This window comes from Cervus elaphus, chromosome 4, assembly GCF_910594005.1.
Source record: "Cervus elaphus chromosome 4, mCerEla1.1, whole genome shotgun sequence".
NCBI lineage: Eukaryota > Metazoa > Chordata > Mammalia > Artiodactyla > Cervidae > Cervus > Cervus elaphus.
The window spans coordinates 16,100,916-16,124,413 of NC_057818.1; the positions used below are offsets into that span (position 1 = coordinate 16,100,916).

General features: G+C 52.2%; 2 protein-coding genes across 2 annotated transcripts; one reads left to right on the plus strand and one right to left on the minus strand.

Annotated features, from left to right (window-relative positions):
- Positions 1–5,941: 5,941 nt before the first annotated feature.
- Positions 5,942–13,019, minus strand: CHMP1A (charged multivesicular body protein 1A). The gene is made up of 7 exons (XM_043898314.1): positions 12,879–13,019; positions 10,522–10,541; positions 8,885–8,962; positions 8,176–8,322; positions 7,795–7,923; positions 7,330–7,517; positions 5,942–7,162 (listed from the first exon to the last, which is right to left on the minus strand). Exons 1-7 carry the CDS (start codon positions 12,883–12,885, stop codon positions 7,141–7,143), a joined length of 591 nt encoding a protein of 196 aa, XP_043754249.1. The 5' UTR covers positions 12,886–13,019; the 3' UTR covers positions 5,942–7,140.
- Positions 13,020–13,126: 107 nt separating this feature from the next.
- On the plus strand, positions 13,127–21,601 carry SPATA33 (spermatogenesis associated 33). Its single transcript, XM_043898315.1, has 3 exons — positions 13,127–13,229; positions 13,481–13,648; positions 21,381–21,601. Exons 1-3 carry the CDS (start codon positions 13,193–13,195, stop codon positions 21,584–21,586), a joined length of 411 nt encoding a protein of 136 aa, XP_043754250.1. The 5' UTR covers positions 13,127–13,192; the 3' UTR covers positions 21,587–21,601.
- Positions 21,602–23,498: the final 1,897 nt, after the last annotated feature.

A 23,498-nucleotide genomic window follows, 5' to 3' on the forward strand; every position in this document is an offset into this window, starting at 1 on the left:
CAAGTAAAGTATTTATTAAGAGGAAAAAGAGTACAGTTTGTGTGGATAAGCACAAAAGCGGACTCAGGGAGAGGGGGAGTCCCTGAGTTACATCCTCCTGGCAGTTAGATTTACTTTTATGGGGCATTTCTTCTCGGTTTCCTTTGGTCAGTCATTCTGATTTTCCTAGTTCATGGTCCATGTTTGGTATATCTCAGAATCCTCCCATCAGTGCGTGCCTCTCATAGCCAAAATGGATCCTACTGAAAAGGCTTCTGGGTAGACCATCCTTTGACATGACTCCTCTTTGGCTTCTAAGGAGGTTTTTCTGTACATGTGTGGTCTGGGTGGTATGAGTAGGGCCCAGCCTCTTCCCTTGATTGCCCTGCTATTCTTGTCTTGGAGTTTCCCTCAAGAGAGAATGAATCTCCAATTGTTTTACCCTGCTTGGGGGTGGGGGGTGGGGTGGGGTGTGTGTGTGTGTGTGTGCGTGCGTGCGCGCGCGCCCATCTGCCTCCTGCTTCACAACCAGTCAACAAGGAGTCTCAGGCCAGGTTCAAACGAAGATGTGCTCGGAGCAGGGGCAAGGGGTGGCCCAGAGCCACAGGCGGTCACTCTGGTGGGCGGGTTACAAAACGCAGGGACCTAACTGCGGTTCTGATTCTAGAACCCTGTTAGGGGTTCACATGCCCCCAAAACCGATCAAGCTCAGACAGACTGTGAAGCACCGCCCCGCCCCGCCCCAGAATCCGAACCATCGAATCTAACAGACTGCCCAGAGGGCTTGACTGAGAGCAGGGCCTTCTGACAATGCACCAGGGGCCCCAACAGAGTCCCTGCACAAACTCTGTCCACTGGTGGGCAAAAGCGTCTCACAGGGGTGCAGCCAGCTGGGCAGACTAGTTTCTGGAGCACACAGGGGCTGCCCAGAGGTAGCTTCGGGGTACACAGGAGGCTGCCCGGATGGGGTTCCAGTGAGTACAGAGGGGCACACGGACAATATCTGGAGCACACAGCGGCAGGGTGCACCATTCGGGATCTGGGGCACACATGCTGTTGTGCCTCCCGTTTTCAGGGGCACACAAGGCTGTGCATGGAAGTAGTTTCTGGTCCTCACACGGGGGTGCCTGGAGGCAGTTTCTGGAGCACCGAGGGGCTGTTAAAGGAAGGTATTTTCTGGTTCGTACAGAGTCATGCCTGGAGGTCATTTCTGGTGCACAACGGGGTACAGGAGCATAGTTTCTAGTTCGCGTCGGGGTGGGGAGGCGAGCGGGGTGGTGCCCGAAAGTCCTTTCCGGTGCACACAGGAACTGCCCTGACGTAGTTTCAGGAACACCGGTTGCTGCCCGCATGTGGTTTCCCTGAGTACAGAAGGGCTCAGGGGTACAGAGTTTCTGGAACTCAGAGGGCGTCTGTACACCAATCTGGTTCTGACGCACACACAGGGGCATACTGTAGTGCTTCATCGTGTCCACTGGAGGGCACACCAACATGCTTTCTGGTACAAACCTGGGGCCCTACAGATGTAGTTCCCACGTGCACAGTGCCGTCCACAGATGTGGTTTCGGGTGTACACAGGAGCTGCCCGGAAGTAGTTTCTGATACACACAGGAAGTGCCCGGACACAGTTTCTGGAGCACACAGAAGGATCTGATTCCCGCACAGATATAGTGGAATGTTGTCGTGTTGAACATGTCCACAAGAGGGCGGACCAACATGCTTTCGGTACACACGCGGGTGCCCACAGACATAGGTTGTGCGTCCACCGTGGGGGCGAACGGATGTGGTTTCTGGTGCACATAAGGGGTTGCCCAGACGTTTATGATGCACACAGGAAGTGCCCGGAGGTTATTTATCATACACAGGAAGTGATCGGACGTATACCTCAGCATAGCTTGTAGCATGCTGTCGTGCGTAACGTGTCCACAGGAGGGCGCACTGACATGCTTTTGATGGACATATGGGTGCCCAAAGACCGGGTTTCTGTGCCCGCAGTGGGGGCGAACTGATGTGGTTTCTGGTGTACATAAGGAGTGCCGCACGTTGTTTCTTTCTTTCTTTTTTTTTGCACGTTGTTTCTGATGCACATAGAGCGAGGCAACAGTAGGATTCCAATGCCATGTTGTGCCTAAAATGTCCACAGGAGGGCGCCCACAGACCTGGTTTCTGAGTGAACACTGGGGGTGAATGGATGGGCTTTCAGGGGCATAAAAAAGGGTGCCGGAAATGATACGCACAGGAAGTACCAAGATTATATGGTACACACAGTAAGTGCCCGGAGATTATTTACGATGGACACAGGAAGTGACCGGACGTTGTTTTTGGAGCACACAGGAAGTGCCTGGATGTATTTTTGTACATATATAGCGGCACTCTCCAGGGAAGGCAATGGCACCCCACTCCAGTACTCTTGCCTGGAAAAACCAATGGACGGAGGAGCCTGGTAGGCTGCAGTCCATCGGGTCGCTACGAGTCGGACACGACTGAGCGACTTCAGTTTAACTTTTCACTTTCCTGCGTTGGAGAAGGAAATGGCAACCCACGCCAGTGTTCTTGCCTGGCTGATCCCAGGGACAGGGGAGCCTGATGGGCTGCGGTCTATGGGGTCACATAGAGTCGGACAGGACTGAAGCGACTTAGCAGCAGCACTCTGTTGTGCCTAACGTGTACACAGGAGGGCGAAGGAACACGCTTTTGGCACACGCATGGGTCCCCGTAGACCTGGTTTCTGTGCCCACAGTGGGGGAGAACGGATGTGGTTTCTGGTCCACATAAGGGAGTGTTCGCACGTTGCTGCTGATGCACAGAGGAAGTGCCGGGCGTTGTTTCTGATGCACCCGAAGTGAGGCAGCAATCTGATTGCCTAGTATATATACAGTGGAATGTTGTCGTGCCTAACGTGTCCACAGGAGGGTGCACCAACATAACCTTGGTTCACAAGTGGGTGTCCACATCTGGTTTCTGGGTCCAGAGTATGGGGTGAATGGATGTGGTTTCAGGTGAACATAAGGGGGTGCCGGGACCATTATTTTTGATTCGCACAGGGAGTGCCCGGGCAGTTGTTTCTGATACACACAGGAAGTGCCCTGACTTCCTGCATTCCTGTCATACATATAATGGCGTGCAGTTGAGCCTAACATGTCCATTGGAGGGCGCGCTAACATGCTGTTGGTGAGCACCTGGGTGCCCACAGACATGCTGTCTGTGCCTACAGTGGAGGCGAACGGATGTTTCTGGTGCACATAAGGACCGGGGTGCCCAGACGTAGAGTCTGAGTCACATAGGAAATGCCCGAATGTAGTTTCTGGAGCACACAGTTCAGTTCAGTCGCTCAGTCGTGTCCAACTCTACGTGACCCCATGGACTGCAAGACGCCAGGCTTCCCTGTCCATCACCAATTCCTGGAGCCTACTCATATTCATGTCCATTGCGTCAGTGATGCCATCTGACCATCTCATCCTGTTGTCCCCTTCTCCTCCCGTCTTCAATCTTTCCCAGCATCAGGGTCTTTTCAAATGAGTCAGTTCTTCGCATCAGGTGGCCAAAGTATTGGAGTTTCAGCTTCAGCATCAGTCCTTCCAAAGATTATTCAGGACTGATTTCCTTTGGGATTGACTGGTTGGATCTCCTTGCAGTCCAAGGGACTCTCAAGAGTCTTATCCAACGCCACAGTTCAAAAGCATCAATTCTTCGGCGCTCAGCTTTCTTTATACTCCAACTCTCACATCCATATATGACTACTGGAAAAACCATAGCTTTGACTAGATAGACCTTTGTTGGTAAAGTAATGTCTCTGCTTTTTAATATGCTGTCCTGGTTGGTCATAGCTTTTCTTCCAAGGAGCAAGCATCTTTTAATTTCATGGGTGCAGTCACCATTTGCAGTGATTTTGGAGCCCCCCCCCCCCTCCAAAATAAAGTCTGTCACTGTTTCCATTGTTTCCCCATCTATCTGTCATGAAGTGATGGGACTGGATGCCATGATCTTACTTCTCTGAATGTTGAGTTTTAAGCCATCTTTTTGCACGCTCCTCTTTCACTTTCATCAAGAGACTCTTTAGTTCTTCTTTGCTGTCTGCCATAAGGGTGATGTCATCTATATATCTGAGGTTATTGATATTTCTCCTAGCAATCTTGATTCCAGCTTGTGCTTCATCAAGCCCGGCATTTCGCTTGATGTATTCTGCATATAAGTTAAATAAGCAGGGTGACAATATACAGCCTTGAAGTATTCCTGATTTGGAACCAGTCTGTTGTTCCATGTCCTGTTCTAACTGTTGCTTCTTGACCTGCATACAGATTTCTCAGGAGGCAGGTCAGGTGGTCTGGTATGCTCATCTGTTTAAGAATTTCCCACAGTTCGTTGTGATCCACACAAAGGTTTTGGCACACAGAGGTATGCAACAATTTGATTCCTACGCATATATATAGTGTCATGCTGTCGTGCCTAACCTGTCCACAGGGGGCCGCACCAACAAGCTTTCAGTGCACATGTGGGTGCCCACAGACCTGGTGTCTGCGCCCACCGTGGCGGCAAACGGATTTGGTTTCAGGTGCACATAAGGGATTCCGAATGTTGTTTCTGATTCACACAGGAAATACTGGGACGTTATTTATGACACACACAGGTAGTGCCCGGACGTTTCTGATGCACACAGGAAGTGCCCGGAAGTAGTTTCTGAAACATACAGAGAGTTGCAACAATCTGATCCGTGTGTGTACAGTGGCATCCTGTTGTCTCTAATGTGTGCACAGGAGGGTGCACCAACATACTTTTGTTGCACAGACCGGTGCCCACATACCTGGTTCCTGCACCCACAGTGGGGGCGCAAGGATGCGGTTTCTGGTGCACACAAGGGGGTATCCGGATGTAGTTTCTGTTCACACAGGAACTGCCCGGAAGTAGTTTCTGCAGCTCACAGGTGGCGGCCCGGATGCGGTTTCACTGAGTACAGAGGAGCTGACGGATATAGTTTCTGGAGCATACTGAGGGTGGGGTGCACTATTCTGGTTCTTGGACATACATAGGGGCATACCGCCGTGCCTCACGTGTTCACGGGGTAGGGAGCGGCGCACCAACATGCTTTCTGGTACACACATAGGGGCCCACAGAGGTGGTCCCCACACCCGCTGTGAAGGTGCACAGATATGGCTTCTGGTGCACAGAAGGGGGCACCAGGACACAGTTTATGGAGCACCGAGAGGTTGAGGACCGTGTTTTCTGGTTCATAAAGGGTGGTGCCCAGAGGTAGCTTCTGGTGTACACAGCGGGTACGGGAACATAGTTTCTAGTTTTTGTACTGTGCGGGGTGCCCGGACATAGTTTCTGTAACACACAGGAAATGCCCTGATGGATGTTTGTGAATACGGAAGGGGCACGAACATTGTTGCTGGAGCACGTGGGGCTTCGGCGGGGTGGACCAATATGCTTCTGGGGCACACGTAGGGGCGTGCTGTGGTGCTTCACGTTGTCCATAAGGTGTACACACGGGGGCCCACAGTGGGGGTGCACGCAGCAAGTGCCTGGGCGCAGTTTCCAATGCACATAGCACGGTGCCCAGAGGTGATTCCTGTGGGCTCAGGGGTGTAAACACAGTGGCCATCCAGGTCAGAGAAACCAGACGGCGTGTCCCACACTTGGGGTTGGAGCAGTTTTCTCAGTTGGTTCCTGGGTAATTTAGAGGCCTGAGGTGAGGAAAGCTCGTACATAAAAGTATACTGATGCTGTGCAATAGGTTTGCAATTTTAGTAGCAGTTTAAAGTTATCTCAGAGTAAAATCGAAAAGAAACTGGATCCTATCGAGTCGGAATGAGCAGGGCTTGGGAATCTCACTCCTCACACTACCCATACTGGCCTGCTTCAGGAACGCAATAGCCTGTCCTTGGGGCTGGACCACACGCCAAGCACCCACCCCCATTCTCCTCCCCCTTCCCGCCAGCCACTGAAAGAAAGATGGAAACGGTTTTCAGAAGTCAATCTTTTTTACTCAGAACAGCATTTCAGGAAAAGGCAAGCGTCACCAGCTGCCTTTTGACGAGGAGTAGCCTCTGCCCCCACTGTGTGTCCTGGTGGGGCTCCACACCCCCTGGAGACACACTTGGGACCCTCTCGGGACCCCCAGCACATGGGAACCCCAAGGGATGACGAGCGTGTAAGGCGAGGTGGTCATCACAGAAGAAAAACCAGACACTCTTGACCCCCTGTCTCTCTGGTCTCACACCATTATCTTACTGTACAGAACACCTGTGGCCTCCAAGTCCTGGAGGAAGGAAATGCAGTGAGCCTTGGGAAAGCTCTCCCACATTTCTGTCCACAAGAGCCATCGCTGTGAGGACGGTTGGTCCGAGGCCTCTGGTCAGCACCGACCACCAGTGCTCTCCAGCTGACGATCCCTGTCTACTGTTCCTTCTCTTTTGGCAAAAACGAAAACAAAAAACCCTGGGAGCTTCAGGAAAACGAAGTAAACTTTAGGAACTGAAGAAAACAGAAACGTGCAGCCTGTCTGAAGCTCCTCTCAGACTCCCGCATGTCATCTGAACCAGTGCTGCCGCGGGCCCCACTGTGGCTCTCCTATCTGTCACTCCAGCTTCAAAGTCAATGGCGTGGGCCCGCCATGCAGCAAGAGCCAGTCAGGGGAGGCACCCTGTTACTACAATTATGGGAAAAACGTCCCCCCAGGAGGGGGAAGAGCCTGAGCCCATCCAGCAGCAGGACCAGGTTCCAGCTGGAGCAGGGAGCCTGGGGGTCGGGGGAAGCTGGCAACAGGGAGCCGCCCTGACCCCGGCTGGCTGACTGCTCCCCACGAGTCTGCCATCATGGAGTCTGAAGGCCCCCATATCCACATGGAGACCACTGGCCAGTCCCTGTGAATTTCTTAGCAGGTGGTGGATGGAGGGAGCCTGCAGACTGCCCAGCTGGTTGGCCCAGAGTCACAGAAATCACCCACACAAGTCAGAAGTTTGTGCAAACTCACCCTGCAGGGCACAGACCCACGCCCACACTCAGACAAGAGGAAGAGTCCCAGGGCTGGCAGGTGAGAGGCTGAGAGCAGCAGGGGCCAGTGCTGTCGCAGGCTGCAGGCTTGTTCGACACAAAGGCCAGACCAGAGGGAGGGGGTGGAGGCTTCCCCCAGGCCAGGAAGGGGCGCTGGGGCCGGCTCTGCTAATTCCTCAGGGCGGCCAACCTGCAAACAACAACAGGACCCTCTGAAGCCCCGCAACAGCTCCCTCACCTCTTCCAGGCTGTCCTAGTTGCCTTCCTCCTCTCCTATGGTGAGCTGCCTGACGCCTCCCACCCTCATTGCAGACACAGGGGACCGAGTTTCTGCGCCCCTCCCACCGCCCCACCCACCTCCGGGACAGCTGGTCCTCCTGGCTGCGCACGGAGCTCTCGCCCACAGCAGAGGCACCCTCGGGCAGCTGGCTGAGCTGGTCCAGCACCTCCAGGCCGTTCTCCTCCGCGATCTGCAGGATGAGGCTGTCCACCTGCTCCTGTGGCGTGGTCAGTGTGGTGGCCGAGCTCATGGAGTCTTCCATCACCTGGGGGTGGAGTGCTGGGCAGTCAGGGCGCCCCGGGACTCCCTCTGTCCCTCCAGCCCCTTCTGGCGCTCTCCCCAGCGCACACTCTCCAGAGTGCTGGGCCTGGGGCACAGCTGCCCGCAGGGCACCCACCCCAGCCCCGGGCCCCCTCTCCCCTGCTGGACCTCTGTGGGCTGGTCTGGACTCCACACAAGGAACCAGGCTCCCAGGGGGTGACTGCATCAGGTGGAGGGAGGGAGCAGACGCGGCCATCACCGGCAAACCTGGGCTTACGTACCGACGTGTGTACATCCAGGTTCTGCACCTGCTGCTCGAACCTGTCCATCACCGCAGAGACCTTCTGCAGGTCCATGGTGCTGAGTGCCCGGTCCAGGGCTTTGGTCACCTGCGCCATGTTCTTGGTCACCTGGCAGAGGCAGGAATGAGGAGGTGGGCAGGGCCCTCAGGCCCCACGGGTCCCTGCATGGCACATCCCCAGACAATGCTGTCAATGGAAGAACGGACAGGAGGAGACCCAGGCCGTGGACACTTAAGAGCCTTCGGGGTGTGTCTGGCACCTGCCTGACTCTAGAGAGAGAATCCCGGAGTGACCCCTGTCCCAGCTGCACCCTCAACTCTGCCAGCAGGAGCCAGCCGCGGCTGCTGGCCAAGTACTCACCCCCTTCATGGTCACGGCTGTCTGCACCTTAGAGGCCACGGCATCCACGCGGGACGCCATGCGGAGCCAGTTCACACCTTCATTCTTTTTGCGGATGGCATTCTCGGCGTACACACGTGCACACTCTACATTCTTCTGCTGAAGGGCCTGAAATTCAGGAGGGAGAGGCCAGCTGGGGTCCCGTCCTCGGGCTCTGTCTGCTGGTGGGGGGGTGGCCCCTTCTCAGCCTTTCCCCAGGCGTTATCCCCAGAAATGTCTTAGGAGTGAAGGTGTCTAGGACCAGGGCCCCAACCGGCGCCCAAAGAGGATCAGACAAAAGAAAGCCAAGCCCAAAGACCATGGCCGCCTTTCCAGGTGTCCTCTCCACTGCCGTGCCCAGTCCCCTCAGCTCCTCCTGGGTCACACACAGCATCTGTCCACCTGGAAACAGAGCTGGAAAGGCCAGTGTGGCCAGTGCTGACCCTCTGGGGGACAAGGCTTCAGACCGCACGGTCGGCTGCATTCCCTTTCTTCCTCAGGGCACCAGGTCACTCAGACCGGCCAACAGCCCAGGAGCTACTGCAGCCACTCAACAGCTGTAACCAGTGGCTGCAAGCAAGTCTCCCAAGAGTGGGGGCGACCCCAGGAGCCTCCAGCCTCGCCCCACCCCATGGAGGGTCAGAGCACAGGACCAACAGGACGGCCCGGTCGCGTCAGGGCCCACACTCACCTTCTTCACCTTGGCCTGCTCTGACTTGGAGTCCTTCTCCGCCTTCTTGGCCAGCTTCTCCAGCTGCTTCGCCGTGAACTGAGGTAAGGAGGCCGGGTTACCGCAGCAGCCTGCACGGCCCACTCCCCTCCCTCCTGGGCCTCAAGTCTACCCGAGGGACTGCCGCCTCTGCTGGACAATCCGCTCCCCTCCCATCATCCTGTCCGTGAGCTGTGCCTGCAACTGCCTTCCCTCCACACGCAGGCTGGCTGCTGGGGCCTGGGCCCCACCTTCCAGCCTGTTCCATAGAACAGCAGCTGGGGGCCTGCTGAGAAACTGCCCACAGGTCTCACCAGCGTAAACCCCTCCCTCTCTGACCTCCTCCTGCCGTCTGGCTGTGAAGCGAACAGGTGAATGCCTTGGCGTCCAGGCCTCAGGCCGACATGTACCCTGCTCCCGTGGTCTGGCCCATATAGGTCACCAGCTCCCTAACTGCAGGCTCATGGCCACAGGGCGCTCTCTCCAAAATCAACCCCCTTCCTGGTCATCAAACTCAATCCTGAGAGGCCTTCAAATCAACATCTGCATCGCCTGACCCTTGGACCATTCTCTCTTCCTACACTATCCAGTCCAGTAGGCACTAGATCCATGTGGCTATTTAAGTTTAAATTACTTAAAATTATGTACAAGTAAAAAATCAGTTCCTCAGTCCTGGGAGCCCCACTCCAGGTGCCCAGAGGGGCTGGCGTCAGGTGTCGCTGTGCACAGCTAGGCGGGCCGGCGCCGCCCTTCTCCCGTCCCACCCACCAGGGCCCCTCACGTCAGCGGCTCCAGGGCCTCCAGTCCTCTGCCTGCCGAATCCAGCCTTGCCCGGCCCCAACCCACCCCGATGTACACACCGGGCCACCATCTACTGCTGCTAAACAAGGTCCATTCCTCTGGCCAGGTGCCCTGGGACCCACTAGTCAGCTCCAACACGGAGCCCCTGGCGTGGCCTCGCACACCTCAGCCCTGGTCAGCGCGGCCCCCAGGCCTCTGCTGACTAGAAGCTGGCAGGGAGAAGGCCCAGATGAGCCAGGGGAACAAGTGGCCTCCCAGAGGCCAGCAGTGTTCTCTCAGCCAGAGTCACTCGGGATGTCCTGTTGTAGAGAAAAGGTTTCTTGTGTGTCTACCTCCCGCCCTCCGTTCCTCGGGGAAAAGTCCAGGTTGTCCTGAAACTGGGAATCTGGTCTGGAGGCCCTAGGGCTGAGCCGGTGCAGCTGCTACAGTCGGGATCGGACAACCTCATTCCCTTGTCCTTCAGAGCCCGCGTGGGTGTTCCCTCTGAGGGACTAAGGAACTCGGACAGAGCCTGCCAACATCGCAGGCAGGAAGGACGCTCGCCGCCAGAAAGAATGCTGTCCCATGTGTGACTCTGAGGGACGTGAGGCCACCATTTTAAACACTACATGGAACGTTTACGGGATGTACACACAGTCACCCTCACAGACGAGTCCAAGTGACCCGCTTCCGCTCAGCCCAAGAAAAGCCAGCAAGGCGTGTCCCTGACCCCTCGGTCATCAGTCTGGCTGAGCACTGTCCCAAGTGTGACTCGCACCATCTGTCCCCACTGACAACCACCAGGATAGGGTCAGGGTGAAAGGCTGATCAGCACATACCTTCAGCTGGAACAGGGTGTCTGCAAAGAGATGATTAAAAGACGGTGAGGAATGTGACAAGCAGCACTCCTAGTCAGCTGATGGGGTCACTACCTCCCCTAAATGTGAAGAGCTGGCATAGAACTGGGGCCTGCAGGGAGGCCCACTTACACCAGCTTGGCATCTCCTTAGCCACAAAGCTCGGGCAATGAGAGTTACCCTGACCCCGACACCTCTAGGAAACACCTGGACAGCACCAGCTGACCTTAAGAGTATAAGCACAGCCCATAGTGAAAACTCAGTATGGTCTGTAATCAGTGCAGCTTTACAAAGGACCCTTGGGAGTTCTCCCCAATCTAGTAAGGTTTACTATTTGTTGTTCAGTTGCTAAGTCTTGTCTGACTCTTTGCAACTCCATGGACTGCAGCACGCCAGGCTTCCCTGTGTTTCACTGTCTCCTGGAGTTTGCTCAACCTCATGACCATTGAGTTGGCAGCGCTATTTAACCATCTTATCCTCTGCCACCCCTTCTCCTTTTGCCCTCGATCTTTCCCAGCCTCAGGATCTTTTTCAGTGAGTTAGCTCTTCACATCAGGTTGCCAGAGTATTGGACCTTCAGCTTTAGCATCAGTCCTTCCAATGAATATTCAGGGTTGATTTCCTTTAGGATTGACTGGTTTGATCTTGCAGTCCAAGGGATCCTCAAGAGTTCCCCAGCACCACAGTTCAAAAGCATCTTCAGTGCTCAGACTTCTTTATGGTCCAACTCGCACATCTGTACATAACTACTAGAAAAACCATAGCTTTGACTAGAAGGACCTTTGTTGGCAAAGTAATGTCTCTACTTCTAAATATGCTGTCTAGGTTTGTCATAGCTTTTCTTCCAAGGAGCAAGTGTCTTTTAATTCCGAGGCTGCAGTCACCATCTGCAGTGATTTTGGAGCCCAAGAAAATAGTACTTGACAGTCTGTTTTTCATGGATAAAAATAGTGATAAAAAAAAAAAAAAGGGGTGATGATTCTTAAGTTGTAAAAGAGCTGGCCCACAGAGACCACTCTCCATGGGAGTTGCCATTTCTGAGCCATCAAATCTGCAATTGCCAACTGGAGATGTGCATGTGCACATGTGTTACTGGCAAAATCCCTTGGTATCCTTGGGTGAGTGGAATTTGCCACTCACCCAAACTCAAGAGCTAGGTAGTTTGGGGTTCATCTTAAAACTATCTCAGTGTATCTCATTCCTAAATTTGGCAAATGATTCTTGAAACTGTTTACCACACTAGCCCAGAATGAAGAAACAAAACCCTGGAACCAGAATCCAGACCCATAAGGGCAGGTGAAGGCTCCCAGCCGAGAGCTCCCCTGGGCCCTGTACATCTGCCACCCACAAGCGCAGGCCCTGGGCAAGGCCAGGTTGTCTGTGCATCTAGAGCAGGTGGGAGGCAGTGTGCTTACTTCGGGGGACAGCAAGGCTGTGTTGGGTGTGGCCCAGACTCCGGTGGGAGGGACAGACTCCACAGGGCAAAACCTGGCCCTGGAGGAAAGGGATATGGGAAAACAGAATTCCCTGGGGAGCTTAAGCTGAGTGTGAGGGGCAAAACCCAATTGTGTGTGTGCTGGGCGTTGGGGTGGGGTGCGTTCATCTCTCTGAGGCAATTTGTATAGAATTTCCTTCTCCACAATGACATTCCATCTCTCTGTCACACCAGCACTGAAACATTCTAGCAAATGTACCTATCTTCATTTTATCACCGATGCTTCCTGTTCCTAGGCAGAGCAGGGCAGAGAGCCCTGAGGTGGTACTGCTGGCTGTGGAGGACCAGATGAACGACCAAGCCACCTGGGGCCTGCGCCTGCACGGACTCCCTTCCAGCCTCTGTTTTCCCATCTGCGGAATGGGATCATACGGTTCCTACCTCAAGAACTTCTGTGCCTGTACCTAATGAGGATTTTTTGCCTTAGCTCTTATTTCTCTTGGTAGTGTTCTGGGGGCACTGGTACAACTGCCTCCTTTTCGGGTGCCCTCTGACCCGGAATCCCAGGGCCCAAATCCCTGATGTCCCTCAACACTACCGCAGCTTGGCAAGCGGGGGCCGGGGGCGGTGGCAGGAGCAGCCGGTCGCTGGGGAGAGCCGGGGAAGTGGGCGGGGATCAGAGAAGGGGCTCTGGTATCGAAGTTCTGGGTCGAGGTCCCGGGTTATGGGGTCGGGGACTAGGGTCCCGGGTTATGGGGTCGGGGACTAGGGTTCCAGGTTCAGGCCCCGGAGTCCGGGATCGGGTTTCAGGGTCTGGGATCGAGGCCAGGGGCGCCCGCCTAAGCCCCGCCCGCGGGAAAGGCGACCCCGCCCCGTGCAGCCCCGGAGGGCGGCGGCCTCTCACCGTCCATGGCTGGTCCGGCAGCGGCAGACCTGGGAAAGGGAGACCCACAGGATCTTCCAGCGGCGTCAACAGAACCGACCGGGGCTGGCGAGAGCACCGGAGGGCGGGAGGGCACTTCCGGGTCTCACCTATTTCCGGCGGCGGGGCGCTCTCGCGAGAGGGCTGGCTGGTCCCGCGGGCGGTGGTGTTGCCGTGGTGACCGCGCGGGCTTGGTTGGCGGCTGTCTGGCGTCTGTGAGTCAGTGAGCAGGGCGCCCACTGTGGTGCAGGGGCTGGGACTGACGCTGTTGGGGGCCTGGGGCGGTGGGCTCACCCATGGGCCTTTCCAAAAGCAAACGCAAACTGGGGAAAGGTAAAGGGACGGTGGCCAGCAGTCTTCCCGGCGCGGCCCCGCCCCCGTAAATCTTCCGGCGCCGAGTCCTCTCTGAGGACGGTGCATCAGGGACCTTTTCATCCGGGGAAGTATCCACATGTAGGGAAATGGAGTGCCCCAAGTCTTTCAAGCTATTTTATTTCATTCTGACCAGAGCAGGCCACTGAAGGATGGGGTCCATTGCGCAGACTCAGTAAAATATGTCCAGTTAATTGCACATGTATTTTCAGATGAGGAGTCGAAGACCCGGCGCGGTTACATAGTCCCAAAGGCTGAGGAAAGGCGGGTGGACAGACCTTCACAAGAGTCCAAGAAGCCTCCAGACACCAAGCTTGCGGAGAGCTTCCGTGAGGAGAAAGGGGCGGCTAAGCGGCAGTGGCCTTCATCTGAATGGGGAGGTAGGACACTCCGGAACTAGACGTGTATTTGAGGATGGGGCACACAGGAGCCTGCGGTGGGGTGCTAGTAGCAGGGGGCGTGCCCTGATGATGGAGGAGGTTTGGGGACCTTTATCTAGGAGGTAAATATGAGAGTTCTCGGTGAAAAATGTAATAAGTTTACATTTAAGTTAAAGGTAATTGGTTTTAAGTCCCCAAGTGGTAGCTGCATAACACACATCAAGGAGGGCCAAGCCATGTGCAGACCCAAAGCAACCTGCACCCCTCCGGAGGGCACACCTTTGGCCCCACTGCCACTCCCTCTTCATTCCACAGACTGGAGCCTGAGAAGCTACCTTGGCGCGCGGTTGGTGGGGAGGTGTGGGCCCGCGGCAGAGTAGGAAGTAGTGGGGCTGTGGCAGGGGGAATTGCTGTCTGACAGGATGTGGGTGCAAAGAGAGGAGCCAGGGTGGTGGGCTTTGGTGACCATGAGAATAGACGGCCGGTGCATCAGACAAGGACAGGAGGAGAGAGAAGCTGGGCATGGAGCTTCACACTGAGGTCCCTTTGGGGTCATCAAAGGCAGGAAACTGTTTGAGAGGAGCACGCTGGCCATGGGAGCGAGGCCTGGACTTCAAGTTCCAATTCATAAGCTCTTATTTAAGGCAGGAAGGGCCAGAGTCCTAGGGGAGGTTTGGAAAATTGCTGCCAGTCTGTCAGGAAGCTTTTGGCCACCAGTCACAGAGGAGCTTTACTCCTGAGGGGCTCAGTGTCTTCCAAGTAAGGGAGAGGTCAGAGGCCGGGCCCTGGGCGTGGCAGCATCTAGGATTGTGTGTTCACACTTGGCCACCCTCAGTGTCCATGGTCCACAGAGGGCTGGACGGTTTCAGTGGCATGCACACAGACTATGTCTCGTTTGTGAGAGGTGTTACCTTGCTTTGTATTAGCAGGGGAACTGTCCCTCAGAGGCCTCAGTGCCCAGCTCTCCAGGACAGGCTGGACCTGTGCCTGCAAGCAAAGGTGTGGCCATGTGTGTCACCCCTCACTTTCGGGGCAGAATGAGGATGGACTTCCCAGAAAGCAGGTGAAGAGTGCTGTCACATGGAACATGCCCCTGGCACATGCTGTCCTGGGAAGTGCGCCCCAGAGCAGATATGAGTGAAAGAAGCCAGGCACAGGTCCTGCTCTGCTTACAAGAAAAGTCCGGGAAAGCCGACTCCATATGGAAGGAGCCTGGGCCAAGGGTGGGGACAAGGGCTCTTCGGAGAATGATGGAAATAGACTTAAAAACTCAGTCAATGGGTGCCCAACTTTGAAAGTTTACTAAATTCCGTTGAATTGTATGCTTTACACAGGTAAGTTTCATGGTTTTTAAATTATACTGAATCAAGTTGTTAGGAAAGGAGAACTTGTTGGCAGTGTTGAATGCTGCAGAGAGGTGGAGTAAACCCAGGGAACACTAGTGAATGAGACCAGCTGCTGGACTTGGTGGCCTTAGTGGGAACCAGGAGTGAGGACAGATACCTGGTTTGCCAGGAGGACCACCTCGAGAAGGGCAGGGGCACCTTCTCATTCACATTCTTTTTTTTTTAAATAACAGTTTTTATTTATTCATTCATTTGGCTGCTCTGGGTCTTAGTTGTGGCATGTGAGATTTTTAGTTGTAGTATATGGGATCTAGTTCCCTGACCAGGGATGGAACCTGGGCCTCTGCCTTGGGAGCGCAGAGTCTTAGCCACTGGACCACTAGTGAAGTCCCAATATTGGAGTTTTAAAGCTGAGGAATTTCCCTATTATATTTGAAAAAAATGAAAGTTAACCTAATACCATAAAACCTTTAGAGAAATGAGTTCAACAAATAAAAAATTCTGTGTATTATACAATTAATAAAAGTGGGCTTTATTACTGTTGAATGATTGTTGGGCTAGGGTCAGGGGAGGTGTGCTGACTGGAACAAGGCCCGTGGGAGCTCTGTGGGATGCTGGAAAGTTCTGCATCTTGTTTGGATGTGGGAAACTGCAGCTGATCACTTAAGAACTATGCATTGTGTCTGGTGTGAAGTATGCCGCAGAAAACATGGAATGGAATACACATGAGTCCTCGTCTCTTGGAGCTGCACCCCGAATATTCTGAGTGTAAATGGATGTGCTGAATTGCCAGGAGTGCATGTGTTTTCACAGGTGCTGCTTCCCTCCCTCCCCGCAGGTTCTGTGATGTGATCTCAACGCTTCTCCCACCTGGGGGTCTCCATCCCCTCTCTAAACCTCTGCGGGTCTGACATTGTCTTGTAACCAGTAGAGCGGCTGAAGTGACTTCCAGGCGGTGGGTAGTGAAGGGTGGCAGGGTCTGGCAGGCTCACCAGGGTGCTGGCTGTGCTGCGCCGGCCACTGGGGAGGCCATGGGGAAGCAGCAGTCGCATAGCCCGTCCCACCTGGGTGCTGGACATGTAAGTGACAAGCCTACAGCGACTGCAGCTGAGCTGCCGCATAGCACCTAGCAGCCTGGTGAGTGGGTGTCCGCCGTGGTTAGCCCAGTCGAGCCTTCAGATGGCATTTGACTGTAGCCCCTCAGAAACCACAGTGATAACTGTCCAGCTGAGCCTTTGCTGAATTCCTGACCCATAAAATGGTGAGAAAGTGGTTATTTCCAGCTGCTGAGGTCAAGCTGAGTTGCTACCCAGCAGTGTAGTAAGCAGAACACAGGTAAGTAAGTGCTGCAGTGGAGACCAAGTGTGACCAGGGTCTGCAGTTGCGGCAGCTGGTGATGCAGATATATTGTACTGTGCTTGCTTCTTGCTGCTTCTGTCCATACTTCAGATTTTGCATTAAAAACCCACAAACATACATTATAGAGACTAAGGCACCACAAGTTGGCAGTCAGCCAGTTCCAAAATGCTGCAAAATCTTCTGGGGGAAAAAAAAACAACCAACTTTTCTACAAATAAATGACTTGAAGAAAAGGAGTTGTCTATAGGTCTGATCAGCTGGCCATCACAAACACCATGGGGTGGGGACTTGCTTGGCGATCCAGTGGTTTAAGAGTCCACACTTCACTGCACGCGGAGTGGGTTTGATCCCTTCTCAGGGAACTGAGATGCCACATACCCAGGGGAAAAAAGCAAATCCTATGGGCTTGGTTTAAACCACAGACCTCATTTCTCATCATACTGGAGTCTGGGGAGACCCCCTATCTGGCTGTGTTCCTATGAGGATCCCAGACAACTGTCTGATGGCTGTGTCCTCACTCGGCTAGAGGAAGAAGGTTGTGGTCCCCTCTTCCTCCTAATTCCTTCCTGAGGGCTCCACCTTCATGACCTCATCTAACCCTAATTCCCAAAGGCCCCACTTCCAAATACCATCACATCAAGAATCAGGCCTTCAACATATCATTTGGGGGGAGGGGGACACCGACTTTCAGTCCACAGCAGTTACTAGGAGAGTTGAGAGACCTATGAACAAAAAGTAGTGTTTGGATCTGGGCTAAGTTATTCTTGAGATAATCAAACTGGGTATTAGATGATAATAAAAAGTCAATACTATCCTTAGATGTGACAGTGCCATTGTGGTTATGCTAAAAAAAAAAAAAAAATCCTCATCTGATAGAAATGCTGTATTATCAATTATTTTAAAAATGTGAAAAACCAGTTTCCAAAGATTTACATGCTGCATGATTTTATTTATGTAACATTCTCCAATGATAAAATGATAATGATGGGGACAGACTAGGGACTGCCAGGGGTTGGGGTTGGGGGCGGTGGGCATGACTGAAGTGTGGCAGGAAGACAGGCCTTGTCTGTGTCTGGATCTGGTAGCGGTTACTGGTGAGCACATGGCTCAGAACACTCACTGCACGGCAGTCGGCCCTGTTCTACTGTCGTCTGCCTGAGGTGAGTCACCCGAGGTGCTGCCGCTGAGGGCAGTTGATAAGGGTGCAGGGAGCTCTCTGGGCTACTCTTGCAGCTTTCTGTAAATTGATAATGTCAAAATATTTTAAAAGACATCAGAAGTTACAATAATTAAAATAACATGGCTCTCATATAAGAAGAGCAGGTCAGTGAAATGGGAAACACGGACAAGAGTGACTGTGTTCGTTTTATCGATGCCACTATGTCTATATATAATCAGTATGATAAAGCTGGCACCAAAATCAGGTGGGAAAAGGAAGGCTTGTATGATAAACTGTGCTAGGAAGATTTCCTTAACATTTTAAGAGAAAATGTAAGGTGGACTGTAACCTCCTGCTGTATGCTCTGATAAATTCCAGATGGGTTGAGTGAATATAAAAAGTGATTACCTGTACATCAACTCTACTTAAAATTTTTAAAAAGGTAGATTTTAAAATTTTAAAATTTTAAAAAAGGTAAACTGATATAGGCAACTCAAAGGGGAAAGGAGAAGAACAACTAGTACCATCTTCCAGATGACAGTGTGCAGTCATCTAAAAAAAAATTTCCTTGCTGGAAAAAAAAATAAGGTGACTAAAAAAAATAAGATGTACATTTTATTCTGATTCCTCAATTGGGAACATCTTTCTAAACCTCAGAGCAAAGACATTACAGACAATATTGAAGGATTTGACTACATTAAAAAGTAAAACCTCTCCCCAGCCCTTTATAAACAAATGTAGAACAAATAATGGTAAGCTCAAAAAATATTTACAACAGAAACAAGAGGTCAAAGAATAACACATGATAGGTCCAGAGCCCAGACGTGTTGTGAGTGGAAATCAGACTGAAGGCATCTGGTGATGTCGGAGGTGGGGTTCAGAGGCCCCAGATCACAGTTCTATGAACAAGGCTGTAGGAGCCTCTGCCCTTATGTGTGGTCATCCCTGTGACCATGGGGGATGGGGGAGGCTTCCGGGATCGGGTTAATAACCTCTGGTATTGACTTAACCCAAATGGAGCTTTTCTGGAGCATGCCTGAGCTCATCAGAGAAGCCTTTGAAAAAGGTGAAAGCATCAGAGAGGTGGCTGTGAAGCAGGCAGCTCCCGTGGTTTGAGAGTTGCCAGCCAGCAGGGAGACAGTGCTTTGTGCTTGGCCCACAAACAAATGAATTCTGCCTAAAACCTGAGTGGCTGTGGAAGGTCTCCAGGTTCAGATGAGGACACGACTAGGCTGACAGCTGAACCACAGGCTGGACTCCTGACCCAGTGGAGGCCGTGGTGGTGTGTGCTATTCTACGTTGGCCACTAAAATGTAACTTGCAGGGTAACTGAAAAATAGTCAGGTTGTGTGCATTAAGAACTGTAAAAAGATTCGTGTTTCTAAATGAAGAAGCTTTAAAACTCTGAGGAAGACGCAAGGAGTCTTGTTTTGGGTTAGAAACCTCAGCAGCGTAATGGTGTTAATTCTCTCTTATTCTAGCAAGTCATTGTGACATAAGCAAAAGAGCACAGAACCAAATGACCCCAAAGTTCATGAGAAAGAGTAACAGTGTAGGGGTGGCAGGGGGCATCTGGAAAAGTGGATAGAACAGATAGAACCCTCTGAGGTGTGAACGTGTCCCACAGTGATGAACTCACAGTGATGAACACAGTGTCCATTGTGCTCCAGTGGGGCCCCAAGAGGTGCTGTGGTAAAGATGGTGGTGGTGGGGGAGATAGGTAATCTCACTAGACAACTGAGAAAACAAGTATAAAATAAGTATGAAAAAGAAACGAGTTAATGTCTTTACAAGTTTGGAGCCAGGGGGTGCCTCTCCCAGTCTGACAAACTCTACAAGCCATTAAGGAACAGATGGATGAATCTGTTGCAGAAGGAAGCTATAATAAACAGCCAGGAGCTATCTGTAATATATTTAATAAATCACTAACGGCGAGTTTCCCAAATATAAAAAAAGCTCACACACCAAAAAAAGGTAAAAGTAGAAAATGCAGAATGACATTCATTCACAGGAAGATAGAGGGCAGGCCCATGATCAAGTGAAGAGATGCCCAGCCTCCCTGCGTGGGCTGGAGGGGAAGCTCAGGGCAGCTGGCTGGTGACCAGTGGGGGCGGAGTCAGCACTTCCACTGTCACTGTAGCCTTGGAAAAGGTTTAGAAAAACGAAAGAAGCAGGAGCATGTGGAGAAATGTCCCTGGTGATAATCTCTTAGTGAAAATACAAATTAATATAACCTTTATGGAAAGCAATTTGACAATATTTGCCAACCTTTTCCTAGTAACTTACCTGACAGGTAAACCTCCAAAAGTTTGTAAGTACATAAATGCAGGAATGTTCATTGCAGCATAGTTTAAACAGGGAAATTGGAACTAAGCTAAGTTATATTCATCAAAGGGAGCTGTTATAGCATGATGGTCCTCACAGTGAACTCCAGGCTTGCCTGTGCTCAGCCGGGGAGGGTGTGGTCACTGCAAGACTCAGTGTGTGGTTCCAGTAGCAAGTGTGTGTGAAGTGTCTGCAAGAAGCAGCATTTCATATGTAGCTTTTAACCAGCGTGGATTATTTTTAAGTGAAATGTTTTTTAAGTAAATATTTTTAAGTAGTCTTAATATACAACATAGCTCAGTTGGTAAAGAATCTGCCTGCAGTGCAAGGCAAATTCAATTCCTGGGTTGGGAAGATACCCTGGAAAAGCAAAAATACCCACTCCAGTATTCTTGCCTGGAGAATCTCATGGACAGAGGAGCCTGGCGGGCTACAGTCCAAGGCATTGCAAGAGTTGGACATGACTTAGCAACTAAACCACAATATTGTAAAAAAGCTTGTGTAAATCGATATGAAGAAATGATTTTAATTTTAATTCAAAATACGATGAAATGCACATTGACTTGTGATAAAAAGAAGAAAGGATACTCTTGAGCCGAGTGCAGGCGTGGGCCCCTAGGCTGTGGTTAGTTAGAACCATGGAAGCCGTGCGTGTGGCACTGGATGTCAGGGCAGTAGCATCTTCCTTGGCTGCCAGCCCTGGGCAGGTGACAGCGCTGCTCTGTGCCTCAGTTCCTCTTGTAAAACGTAGGTGTTAAAAGGACCCACCTGGGTCACTACTCCAGGGCTCAGAGCAATGTCCGGCACAGAATGGACTGCTGCTGCTCCTCTGGGTGGCTGAGTTCCTGAGGTGTTAAGTGAGGAACAAGCAGGTGACGATGTCTTCTAATTCTGTTCAGGACACATGTGTGCACACGGGACACAAAGACCTCTTTGTAGGGCTGAACAGAGGCCCAAGTGGAGGAGCCCTGAACTGGTGACCTCCAGGAAGAAGCCAGGAGGTGAAGGGTGGAAGCAGTGAGGAGCTTCTGCATTTAAGCTTGTAGCATTTGGTAGTGGTTCACATGTCCTGTGCATTCCTGGAGATTGTAAGGAGCTTGAGGAAATGCTGTGGCCCCCAGCTCTATAGCACCCCCACTGATGTTGTTCTGTACGGAGAGCTTCCACTCCATTTAGAATCCTGTGGGAACTGTGTCTGAACACTCACCGGTGGGGCAGACCCTGCCTCTTCCAGGTATCTCTCCCGCATCCATCTCTGGGCTGCCCCATAGCTCAGGCTCTCCACAGGATGGTGGGGGTGCCTCTCCTGTTCTCCTCATGGAGGGGATGCCTCCAGGATTCACCACCTGCGTGTCTGAGTTGTTGCTTGGTTTAAACTTTGGAATGTTCACCTGGGGTTCTGACTGCTTTCAACCTCGCTCATTTCTTTTCCTGAGCCACAAACCTAATTGTTTTGCTCTGGCCTTAACACAGACATCGTCTGTTTTAGTTTATTTTTTCCCCCACAGACTTATGAAATGCTTGGATGTTTTCTTCCTTCTAGAGAAACCTGATGTAAATCCAGAAAAGAAGAAGTTTGCCATCCCACAGATCATCATCACCACACCCTCAAAAGAGACTGTGATCAGCTATGGCTCCACGGGCATGCAGGAGCAGAGAACCATTCGGGAACGGGCTGAGCAGGGCCCCTACTCCCGACACAGAAACCCCAGCACAGTAGACGCCTATAGCATACAGACCACAGAATAAACAGGCACCCCAGCAGCCGTGGTCCCTCCCTGTGCAGTCTCTTGGTGGTGATGGCAGAAGGGCCACCCCATCCTGTGGAGATCTGCGGGTGCCCCTTCAGTCAGCAAGGGTCCCCCAGCTCTTCGAGACTGGCAGGCAGCTTGGCAGAGAGCAAGAGCGACTCTGGCTCCAAGGGTGAATGTGGGGTGATCATGAGATTAGCCCTGCTGGAACTGGCTGCCTGAACATCTCGATGGAGAGGTAGCAGGCAGCATCTCTTGCAGTTCTGAAGTGCACGCTTCCTGTTCAGGACCAAAGGGGCATGGCACAAGCACCCAGCAGTGGGAGTGAAGGAGGTGTAGCCACCCCTGAACCAAAGGTGGGACTCTGAGGTGTCAGGACCCAGAACAGAGAAGGGCTCTTAGATTGAGTACCACGTGATGTGGAGAATGTGGACGCAGCCCCAGCACTTGGAACGCTGGCTCTGTCAGAGCCACCCCGGGGTGAAGGTGAGTTGAGCTGACAACTTCCCCTCTTTCTGGCTGTGTTTGAGGGCTTTCGGTGGGGAGGGGCCATTTGGGGACTCACAGCCTCAGATGTCCCATCCTCATCAGCAGCCCTCAGGTCAGAGCTCACACTTCTCCGGGTTGGCTGAAGAGTGTCCTGCCCTGTCTAAGCTCACATGTTTAGTCTGGAGACAGTGTGTGTCAGCTTTCTTCATTCCTGGAATGATCAGCAGGCTGCATACAGGGGGTCTCTGTCTTTGTTGAGGAGGATCATATCTTTTTAGTAGTAAATAGTACAAGTGACTTCCAGTCAATGAGTTTTGATATAAGCAGTAAAACAGACATCTCATATTGACATTGTTTACTAACACATTGTCAATATACTTGTTTGTATTTATTTACGTTTATTTGTGCAGTCTGACTGCCACTACTAAATATACAGAAAGGTCAAGCCCATACGAAGGTGGATTGGATCACAGAGGGTCAGCATACTTCTCCATAAAATTTCTAGTAGCTGTTGCATTTCTATCATTTGACCTAGAAATTGCCCTCCTACCCCTGCCCTAAGCATCTCAAGCAAATAATCCAAAAACTTGTTTAGTTGTGTCTGACTCTTTTGTGACCCCAAGAACTGTAGCCCATCAAGTTCTTCTGTGCATGGGATTTCCCAGGCAAGAATACTGGGGTGGGTTGCCATCTCCTTCTCCAGGGATCTTCCCAACCCAGGAATCGAACCTGCATCCCTGCATTGGCACATCCACTGAGCCACCTGGGAAGCCTCTAAAGCTATGTTTACTCTGGCATTAATTCTAATCTCATTATTAGCTATAAATTTAGCTTATTAGAATTAAAAAACAACCAGAACGAAGTGAATGTGGTAACTAGTTTAAATCATTTTGACTCATTATTTCCTTTCATAATTATCAAATGTCCTTCACTTACATTAGTAGTATTTTAGCATTTACAGTGTAGTTCCTCCTGAGCATACCGTGTACATGACTTACCTGTTTACTGCTTCCTTCCAGTGAGAATGTAAGGTGCCCTAGGGCAGACTAGGACATGGGCAAGCACGTAGTGGGTGCTCAGCAAGGCTGTGTTAGGGGACCCATTGGTCCCCAAGTCTGTCCGTCGCCGCGTCCTGTCAGTTCTTTCCACATCTCTCAGACGCTCCCTCTACTCAATCCCCCTGGCTCTGCCAAGCCTCTCCCTTCGTGGCTCCGGGTTGGTACTCTAGTGCTCCAAGGGAGAGCTCTAAAGCACAGCTCCCACTGCCGGAGGACACCATAGATTCCCGCCCCCTCCAGCCCCCTCCCCCCCCGCACCCCCGGGACCCATTGCAACCCCCTAGACCTCCTCCTCCTCCTCCGGTGGCTATTACCCAGCGCGCCGGCGCAGTCCCGTGCCTCTGTGTGTGTGTGTGTGTGTGT

Bases quoted from the DNA above. Each gene is read 5' to 3' on its own strand.
- SPATA33 (XM_043898315.1), top strand. From the start codon at position 13,193: ATGGGCCTTTCCAAAAGCAAACGCAAACTGGGGAAAG. The intron at 13,230-13,480 runs GTAAAGGGACGG...ATGTATTTTCAG, and splicing joins CAAACGCAAACTGGGGAAAG to ATGAGGAGTCGAAGACCCGG. The intron at 13,649-21,380 runs GTAGGACACTCC...TCTTCCTTCTAG, and splicing joins GCCTTCATCTGAATGGGGAG to AGAAACCTGATGTAAATCCA.
- CHMP1A (XM_043898314.1), bottom strand. The intron at 7,924-8,175 runs GTGAGTACTTGG...TGCCTCTGCCAG, and splicing joins CAGCCGTGACCATGAAGGGG to GTGACCAAGAACATGGCGCA. The intron at 7,163-7,329 runs GTGGGTGGGGCG...TGTTGTTTGCAG, and splicing joins GAGGACCAGCTGTCCCGGAG to GTTGGCCGCCCTGAGGAATT.